At 34.5% G+C, this 11,402-nt stretch overlaps 1 protein-coding gene across 1 annotated transcript; it reads left to right on the forward strand.

The window, feature by feature from the left end:
* The first annotated feature begins 285 nt into the window (after positions 1-285).
* LOC119675436 lies at positions 286-1,599 on the forward strand. Its single transcript, XM_038086634.1, has one exon. It carries the CDS (start codon positions 286-288, stop codon positions 1,597-1,599), a length of 1,314 nt encoding a protein of 437 aa, XP_037942562.1.
* The last annotated feature ends 9,803 nt before the right edge of the window (positions 1,600-11,402 follow it).

Below are 11,402 nucleotides of genomic sequence, written 5' to 3' on the forward strand. Positions count from 1 at the left end.
ATAATACTCAAAACACAGTATGTACAGTTCATGAATGAATATACTGATCTCGGACACATGGAAAGGGTTGACATCAACCAAGTTAATCCTCATTATGTCAAGAGTGTTAAGAGTGGTATTTGATGCATCGTGTTAAGAGTGGTATTTGATGCATCGTGCAAGACGAGTAGTGGACTATCGTTAAATGATACAATGTTTACTGGCCCAACAATTCAAGAGGAATTGTTTGCGATTTTACTTCGATTCAGGTGCCCAAGATTTGTCTTTTGTTCTGACATTCAAAAAATGTACAGACAAATTATTATTCAGCCCGAAGATCAAGAATATCAATTAATAGTCTGGAGAAGCAATAATAACGAACCCTTACAATTTTATCGATTAAAAACAGTCACCTATGGAACACGATCAGCCCCATATCTGGCTACTAAATGCTTACAACAGTTGGCGAAATCTGAGTTGCAAAAATATCCACTAGGTGCAGCAGCACTAAGTAATGACTTCTACGTAGATGATTGCCTAAGTGGATCAAATAGTCTCCAAACTGCCAAAGATATACAAACTCAGTTAAAAGGTTTGTTGGAATCAGCAGGATTCAAGCTACGTAAATGGTGTGCCAACCATCCGTCACTTCTTCAAAATATTGCAAAAGAAGATCAAGAAGTTGATTTGGACTTTCAAAGTGACGACGCAACATCAATCAAAACATTAGGATTGACTTGGCAACCAAAAGAAGATCAATTTCGCATAAAATTAAAACTGGATCCATTAAAAATCATTACTAAAAGAACCATTACTTCGAACCTAGCCAAAATTTTCGACCCATTGGGATTACTAGGTCCAGTACTCGTAACAGCAAAAATACTAATTCAGGACCTATGGCAACTACAATTAACATGGGACGAAGCAGTACCAGCCGAAATATATACTAGGTGGACTACCCTTTATGACGATCTACAAGTACTAGATCAATTTAAAATAGATCGTCATATATTCGGAAAACAGTTGCCAGCACTTGAATCAATACAATTGCACGTATTTTGTGATGCTTCACAAAAGGCATACGGAGCCGCAGTCTACGTTCGAGCGAAACTAATGGATGGTCGACTAATAAATCGATTGTTCTGTTCCAAGTCTCGTGTTGCTCCACTCAAAAAACAAACGATTCCAAGGTTAGAACTGTGTTCAGCTCTATTAGGAGCGACATTGATGAAAAAGGTTAATAACAATATAAATCATGATGTAGCAACATATTATTGGACTGATTCAGAAATCGTTCTCTTCTGGATCAACTCTTCATCAGCAAGGCATAAACAGTTCATAGCAAATAGAATCAATGCAATTCAGGAAATTAGCTTGCCTAATCAATGGCGTCACGTAAGATCTAAGGACAACCCAGCTGACTCATTATCACGGGGTATCAAGCCAGCTCAATTACTCGAAAATAACTTGTGGTTATACGGTCCACTCTTTCTTCATGGTTCCGAAAGCAACTGGCCTGGCGAATTCAATAAAACTCTCTGTATTGATCCGGTGAATCCTGAATGGAAACAAACGACAAGGGAAGTGGCCTTAATCTCAACTGATTACGATATCCATTAGATCGATAGAATCAATCACAGGAATTCATTCAGAACTCTACTACATACGGTGGGATATATGCTGCGATTTGTAAATCGGGCAAGGCGAACCAATTTAAGCAATATCACTATGGCTCTAAGCCCTATGGAACTGGAGCTGTCACTCAGGCATATAGTGAAGTACATACAATAGTCAGAACTAAAAGAAGAATTAAATCAGTTAGAACGCAACCAAACAGTAAAACCTGCAAGTACACTTGCTGGACTGATGCCATTTTTAGATGAATACAAGATAATTCGCGTGGGGGGAAGGTTAGAAGCATCATCACTTACATATGATGAAAAGCACCAGATAGTCCTTCCATACAATAACCCTATTGTAAAACTGATAATGAAAGACATACATGGACGAAATATGCACTGTGGTGGTCAAGCACTGCTGGCAGCAGCGAGACAAAAATTTTGGCCGATCAATGGTAAAATTATGGCAAGATCAACTATTCACCATTGCGTTCGTTGTACTAGATGTAAACCAATTACTTTTGAACAAGTCATGGAAAGTTTACCAAGGCATCGAGTACAGCCAAACAGGCCATTTTTTAATACCGGAGTTGACTTCTGTGGGCCTTTTTGGGTGCATTATAAGGTGAGAGGAAAACGTCCGCATAAGGCATACCTAGCAGTTTATTGTTGTTTTGCGACAAAGGCAGTACACTTGGAACTGGTAAGCGACTTGACAACAGAAGCATTTATCGGATCATTAAAACGTTTTATCGCACGACGCGGATGCTGCCAAAATATATACTGTGACAATGCAACGAATTTTATTGGTGCCTCTAACAAGTTGCAGGAATTAACAACAACAATCCATTCCAATGTAGCTCAGGAACAAATAACAAAAACTTGCAGCAACAAAGGAATAGCATTTCACTTCATCCCTCCTCGTGCACCTCATTTTGGTGGACTATGGGAAGCAGCGGTTAAATCAGCAAAGTACCTATTGGTCCGAAGCGTTTCAACTGAAACGTTAACGTACGAGGAACTCGAAACCGTCATTATAGAAATAGAAGCTATTTTTAACTCACGACCTTTAACACCAATGTCGTCTAATCCAAATGATTTGCAGGCTCTCACACCAGGTCATTTCTTAGTTGGTGATGCACTAACAGCACCCGTAGACGCAACATGTGAAAAGGTAAAATCATCTCTTTTGACTAGATGGAATCTGGTTGCACACTTAAAACAAGAGTTTTGGAAAAAATGGCGGGCAGAGTACCTAATGGAACTACAGGTTCGAAACAAGTGGCGTGAAGAATGCAAAAACATTGAAGAAAATACACTGGTGATCCTTAAGGAAGATAATGTACAACCTTTGCAATGGCCTTTAGGGCGAATAATGAAGACATATAGGGGTAATGATGGATTTATACGAGTCGTAGATGTCAAAACCGCAACAGGCATGTTAAAGCGACCAATTCACAAACTAGCACCCTTATTTCCTGAAAACAAACCTATTAAAACACAGGAGAATCGCCATAACAAAGAAAAACGAATGGACAATGAGATAGTCCCACGAAAACAAAGACGTGTGTCCTCCAATATAAAATTAACTATAGTACTGATATCTCTACTTTTACTCCCGATTGTTCTTTGTTCACCAGTAAACGTAACTGAACTTCGCTCCGCTCCTGGCATACATTTTGAACAAGTAGGAATAACAAAATTGATAACATCCCACTGGAAAATGATAATCTATTACGATTTAGCTCCATTTAATACAGAGCTGGACATACTAAAGGATTCAACGTTGAATCTTTTGAAGCTATGTGATCAAAGCAACTTAAACTCAACATGCAAGTTTGTGATTCATCATTTCCAGCAAGCAGAAATTGAATTAAGAACAGCATTTGAATTTATGTCAAGCGCCCGAAATAAGAGAGGGGCAATCGATTTAGTTGGGAATATAGCAAGTTCCCTGTTTGGAGTACTCGATTTCAATTATGCAAGTGACATATCGAAGACGATCAAAACCCTAGAAGATCATGATGACAAACTCAAACATCTGCTCAAAAATCAAATATCAATAATTGACTCCGCAATTAACGTTATAAAAAAAAACCAGATATGTCTTAAAAATAATTTCCAAAGTATAGAGACTCAATTAAACGCGATCTCCAAAAGGTTAGTTAAGGACGAACATGACCAATTATATGGCAATATTATTAACATGCTGACCATCCAAATGACAATCGCCATGATAAATTTGCAACGTACGCAATCCTCAATCATGGATGTTCTCATTGATAGTCATCACGAAAAAATTAACCAGCTTCCAATTACGCCGCAACAGTTAATAACGGAAGGAGAAAAAATCCGAGCACATTTACCGTCTCATTCACAATTTCCAGTAGAACAAGATGATATATTAACTCTTTATAAGCTGATGCAAGTAACTGGGCAGGTATCAAGTGACCATGTAATATTCAATATTATGATACCACTCGTTGAACGAAAAACCTTTGAAATATTTCATGTAGTACCTGTGATCTCTAGCGCGACCAAGGTATTAACGTCAATAAAGCCATCAACAGAATATCTGGCTATCAATTCTCACAAGGATGAATACTTCCCCATAACAAAATTAGCACTGCAATCGTGTATTACAACTGAAAAGGACTCATACCTTTGCTCAAATGTTCAATCTATTTATCGTCATGGAGCAAATGTGTGCAAGTGTGAAATCAATTTGTACAATAATGGAACAGGTGACGAATGCGAAATAGTTGAATTAAAGGAAACTACCATTTGGACTCAGCTGAAACACAAAAATCACTGGATATACGCTACCAAATATCCGATGCAACTCAATGCAGTATGCGGTTCGAATGCATTTCCAGTGATACTAAATAGTACCGGCATGGTAAAAATTGCATCAAATTGTGTCATCAGAGACAACACGGTTCTTATTCAAGGACACCAAGTCATAACAAGTCTGCTCAAATCAGCATATACGAGCATAGGAATTTCAACACCTGAAATTAAGCCATCTAAGCGGATAAACAATTCTGAAATTGAATATCTTCCACAATTAAGAGAACTAACAATTCTGCAAAAACAACTAACGAAGGCTACATTACCTGAACTATCATCAAAGGTACAGCAAACTGAAAAGCATAGCTTGTCAGTGGGGTACGCAGCCTTGTTTTTGATTATTGGAATCATCATCTTAAAAATAACTAAACTAATACGAAACAATCAGACGCAAGGTCAACCGAATGTTCAGACACCTCAGCCGCTTCCAAGATCAAGGTCAACATTTGATATCACAACAACATAAAGATGACATCACTCTAGTTGAATTAGAATTCAAAGCGGGGGAGGATATGTTAAGTATTACATTAATAATTTATCTTTTGCTGACCCATGATAAAATGCATTTAACGTAATCGTAATACATTAATAGGTTATATTTTTGCTGATTAGTGTTTATTTTATAACTAGGGCAAGAACACATTTTAAGCAATTTATTATTCATTGTTTTGCTAAATATTTTATGTGATTTGCTTGCTATTAATTACTCATTGTTTTGCTAAATATTTTATGTAATTTGCTTGCTATTAATTATTTATTGTTTTGCTGAATATTTTATGTGTCATTATAAGTAATATTTTTTGCTTGATATTAATTATTGTTTTAAATTGGGTCAGTAAATTATTGTACGAAATAAGTTTTAGTAAGTAATTATTATAAGAAAAATGTATATAAATAAACCAATTCTTTTAATAAAGTGTATTCGATGATACAAACTTGAATAGAACTCATCTTCTTTTCATAAAATGACCAACGGGTTTATGTGCTCGGTGGTATCTTCACGAATATAAAAAATATACAAATATACCGTCCAACAAGTTACATGTGCTTGGTGGAATTCCGGTATACAAATACAAATTGATAGAAACTTGAGAATAAAAGCATTCTCAACAGTTAGCACACATTAGATATATAACTGTTTAGGAGCAATACTCACACGCGCACATTATGGTTACAAATTAACCAAAAATAATAAAAGCGAAAGTATGTACAATCAACAAGTAAAGGTATCTTGTTGTTGTGATTTTAACTGTCGAGCGCGACCTTGATGCGGACACGAGGTTCTGTTTTGAGGTTAGCGAACCTAAACCGAGAACCACCAATTGCACAATAGTATATACGTACGATAGATAGTACATATGTAGTATCTATATAGATGTACGATATATTATAATGATTAGCACACGTTAGCTATATAAATGGTTAGAAGAAGTATTCATACGCGCACTTTAATGGTTACAAATTAACCAAAAACAATAAAAGCGAAAGTATGTACAATCAACAAGTAAAGGTATCGTGTTGTTGTGATTTTAACTGTCGAGCGCGACCTTGATGCGGACACGAGGTTCTGTTTTGAGGTTAGCGGACCTAAACCGAGAACCACCAATTGCACAATAGTATATACGTACGATAGTACATATGTAGTCTCTATATAGATGTACGATATATTATAATGATTAGCACACGTTAGCTATATAACTGGTTAGAAGAAGTATTCATACGCGCACTTTAATGGTTACAAATTAACCAAAAACAATAAAAGCGAAAGTATGTATAATCAACAAGTAAAGGTATCTTGTTGTTGTGATTTTAACTGTCGAGCGCGATCTTGATGCGGACACGAGGTTCTGTTTTGAGGGTAGCGGACCTAAACCGAGAACCACCAATTGCACAATAGTATATACGTACGATAGATAGTACATATGTAGTATCTATATAGATGTACGATATATTATAATGATTAGCACACGTTAGCTATATAACTGGTTAGAAGAAGTATTCATACGCGCTCTTTAATGGTTACAAATTAACCAAAAACAATAAAAGCGAAAGTATGTACAATCAACAAGTAAAGGTATCTTGTTGTTGTGATTTTAACTGTCGAGCGCGATCTTGATGCGGACACGAGGTTCTGTTTTGAGGGTAGCGGACCTAAACCGAGAACCACCAATTGAACAATAGTATATACGTTCGACAGTACACAGAATAGCTATCTGGAAGAAATGTACACACACGTACACTAATGATTACAAAACTAATCAAAAAAAAAATTATTACAACACGTGGGTAATATTTAGATTTTTTAATAAATTAGAGTTTAATAACCACTATTCAACTTGCAAAAAGTCCTGTCACGGTCACCAATGTAGATTATAAGCGTTTTTATAATTGGGTTTTGTGATCTTTATTTGATTTTATTTAATTTATACAATTGAATTTATGCAATTTCGGTTATTGATTGTTTAATCACTTTTTTGTGTGTACCCGTGTGTTGACACGTTCGCGATCAAAAAACAAGAGACAGAATCAAACCAACGGAGTTTACTTGCAGCCAAAAAATATAACAAAAAAAATTGCTCATCTCGAGCGCAAAAAACAAAAGGCAATAAAAACAAGACTTAGAACCGTTGGTTTGATTACATCTTATACAGGGTTAGTTAGATAAATTAATTAACCATATATTAACCATATAAAATATTATATATGAATTATATAATATATTAATTATAATAATTTAATTATACAATATATGATTTACAATAGATTAAAATGTAATAAAATATAATATATAAATCATATAACACATCAATTATAATAATTCTACAGAATCCTACAATATTAACAATTTGACTTTAACCGCTCTAACAAGCTTTTTTAGAATGAAATTTCTCGCGAATTCTTTTGTCATTTTGATATAACATAGTTTATCGTATTTCTAGTATTTTTCAATATCACTTTCAGTGTTTCTTTTTGTGAAACAGCTGGTCTAAAAATGTACTGTCTTCTGAAAACGTTGATAGGTTTTTCAGAAATGGATATGTAGTTCGAATTGTCCTCTGTGGCTGAGTGTATTGTAGCCACGTCAGAGGCTGCGTCATTCATGAAGCATTCTTTTTTGAAAAAATTGTTTTCAAGGCTTCAACTCTCTCTGCTAAAGCACTATAACATATTCGGTAATAGATTCAATTATATACCCTATCTTGATAGACAAATCACGGATGGTATTTACTCTTAAAGATGAAATGTCTTCTGTAATGGCCATTTGGTCCTTTGCGGGTCTTTAATATTGTTTTAAAAAAATCTTGCACTGGTCCCAATTCTCAGAAACATTTGTTTGCAAGTAGTTTTTGGGTTCTATATATATATATATAATAAGGGTTCTATATACTTAAGATCTTCCTCTATTCTTTGTCTAATTGTTCTATGGCTAAGCATAGCGATTTGTTCTAGCAACTGTGTTATAGACGCTAAACAACGTCCCATTAATTCCACTTGGTTTTCCATAATAACAATATAATATTATAATAATATAACAATATAATGATATTATTGTATTGTTATTATATTATTATTCAATAATATAATATTATAATGTTTAATTAGTTTATAGTCCGTATATAATTTGTTTGGACTGCAAGTGCCAGGCTTAGAACTCGTGCCTGTCAAATTAGAAGCGATGACTAATCGTGTTTATCCACAAGAAGCCAAGGCTGCACAAACTTTCAATGCTCAAGTTCCAGGTTTTATGTCACTTATTTTTATTTGTCCCTATACAAAGTAAGTCTAGCTTAACAGCAATACTAATACTTTATTCAAATATTAGACTTGTGAAAAGTAAAGAACAATAGGTTAAAATATAATATTGTTCAGCTTTTCCTAACCGCGAGAAAGCGGATTTGTAGAATAACATAGCATAGCTTCTTTGTAAATGCACCAGAATGGTCGCTTTACATATAGTAAGTAAAACAATATGCATTACAAAATGTCTCTACAAAAAGAGTAGCTTTGAAAAGAAATAAAGAATTAGCAAACCCAAAAAGTTAAACTTTCAATTCGTTGAACTTGTGTTTCCAAAATAAAGCTGTAGTTTATAAGCTCGTTCTAATTTAAAGCACGGCAAGTGCTTTGGTTGTTGTCACTAATTAAATAAAAATAAGTGACAATAAAACCTGGAACTTGAGCATTGAAAGTTTGTGCAGCCTTGGCTTCTTGTGGATAAACACGATTAGTCATCGCTTCTAATTTGACAGGCACGAGTTCTAAGCCTGGCACTTGCAGTCCAAACAAATTATATACGGACTATAAACTAATTAAATAAAATTCGATTATTTCCAAAGACCACTGATGAAGAGTACTTGGCAATACTCGAAACAGCGTTGTATGGTCAGCCGAACTTCAATAAAATTAAAAAATAAATTTTTGTGTTTGTACTTTATTTCTTTCTTTGCTATTCGAAAAACTCCTCTAAAATTTAATAAAGCTTCTTTGTCCCTATACAAAGTAAGTCTAGCTTAACAGCAATACTAATACTTTATTCAAATAATATTATAATAATATAACAATATAATGATATAACAATTCTATAACGTATCGATTTTTTGTATTTTAAGAATAACTATATTAATTAATAAACTATATTACAGATTATTAAACAATAAATTTCATAATGTAAAGAATTATTCACTATATATTACCAACGTGTTGCACTCCATCCGTCAAGTGTTGTGTCAATTATATTCCATCTGGAATGTTGAATACTCCGCTCACGGTTTCAAAATTCAAAACGTCAGCATATAGGGAGCTTCTGGAAGCTGCTTCATGCAAATAATGTTGTTGCATTTAGTTGCTTTTATCTAGTTTATTTTATTTCGAATTAATAAATTGTCGATTTAAAATGAATGCTATAGCTGCATTTATTTTATTACAGTTTACTTGAACGTGAATAAATGCAAACCAATGTGTCGTAATTATTCTGTCTTTTTTTTTTGTTTTTATATTATTATTAATTGAACTTATTTTGTTTTTTTTTCTTTGTTTTTTGATACACATTTTATTTATCCATAACTACCGAATAAATTTCTTTTGAGTCCATCTTTTTAGTTGAAAATTTTGTGTGTTTTAACTCCTTAATTCATTATCAAAAACTGTTACTTCATTTACAATAGTCAATTATGTTATTTTAAGTTTCGTTCATAAAAATGATAAAAAAATTATAAATTTTTAATCAATTATTTCGCATTTTAGTTTGACAATGTTGTTTTACTAATAATGCATTCGTTTAAAAAAATCCCTTTTTTTTTGTTTGTTTGTTTTATTATTTAGTATTTCTTATTTTACGCAATAATATTATATTGTTCACTGAATCTAAATATTTTTCGCAAAATTTTAATAGGAACAATCAACATATTTTTGAGGAAATGTCTCTGTAATTTTTAAAACGTGGTTCTTCAAAAAAAATCCGACTGCGCCAGTAATGTATTTTAAATTAAATACGTCTTTACAACTTGATTGTTGAAATAATAATCTTTTTAATTTTCATTATACAAAAAGTGCATTAGTTTAGAAAACATGCTACTTTACCGTTTCTATAAATTTAGAGTAAACAAGTAGCAACAATTTAAAGGCGATGAGTTGATCATGCCATTAAACCGTTTCTCCAAATTTATAGAAACAGTTTACAATTACTAAAGAAAGGCAGGGGCGGGTTAATACGATTATGTTACTCACACACAAAGGCAGATGACCTCGGTATTACTATAGATAGCGGGTTAACTGGAAAGGCCATATATCAAAGCTAAAAGTAATGAATTCAAGCGTACTGGCTACTCTGTGCGAATTAGGCTAAGTTGCGTTATAAATGAGGAAAATTCTAAGTTGTGCCGCTAATGTAGTGATGTGTATGAAAAAAGTGAAAGACAATAATTTCATACACGCAAATATGTTTCTTTATTTGATCACAATTTTTAAAATACAACACTTTGTATAAATCAGCCACGCCACGATAGATAAGGTACGCACATCGCCAACCAGAAGTAAAAAAAGGAAACGGAAAGAAGAAAGGCAAAAACGAAGCCAAAAATTATTGTTTGCCAGACGTCAAACTGCAGCGGTCAAAAACTACTAAATGGGTGATGCCATATCGCCTACTTGCTGTGCCAAATCTCAAACATCCTGCCAGGCTGGACGGGTACGTTCAAGATGCTCCACAAGCCTGCATATCTTTTGGATAGGTCGCATGCATTCGCCAGCTGAATACTTGATCGTGACCACTCGTACCAAACTATCTTCGCCTGCGTGAAGTTTGATCACCCTGCCTAGCCGCCAATCTGTTGCTGGTAGATTCTTTTGCCGGATAATCACGACATCGCATATATTGATGTTTTCACCATTCTGATGCCATTTGGAATGTGGTTACAAAGTTGAAAGATATTCATCATGCCATTGTCGCCAAAATGCTGTTGCATTTGCCTTAATTGTCGCCAGTATGATAATTTGTTGCTACGTACCTTGCCAATAGGTTCATCTGGCACTGCCAATAGAGATCTGCCAATTAGGAAATCTGCAGGTGATAGAACCACCTTGTCGTCACAAGTGTCATGCAATGGTATGAGTGGACGTGAATTCAAGCAAGCCTCGATATGTAGAGTATGTAGCTCATCATAGTAAATCAAATGGGTGCCAACAATGCGTAGTAAGTGCTTCTTTGCTGACTTAACGGCAGCTTCCCATAAACCGCCTTGATGAGGTGCACCAGGTGGTAGAAAATGCCATTTTGTGCCTCGATTTGCCAATTGCTGTTGAGAATATTCATTATGCCAAGCCTGTAAGTTAGCGGCCATTAAGCGATCTGCGCAAATGAATGTTGTGCCATTGTCACTGTATAAATGGTTACATGGACCACGCCGGTTTACGAAACGGGTGGATGCATTTATGAATGCCTCAGAAGTGAGATCT

The sequence above is a fragment of the Teleopsis dalmanni genome, chromosome 2, assembly GCF_002237135.1.
Source record: "Teleopsis dalmanni isolate 2A chromosome 2, ASM223713v2, whole genome shotgun sequence".
NCBI lineage: Eukaryota > Metazoa > Arthropoda > Insecta > Diptera > Diopsidae > Teleopsis > Teleopsis dalmanni.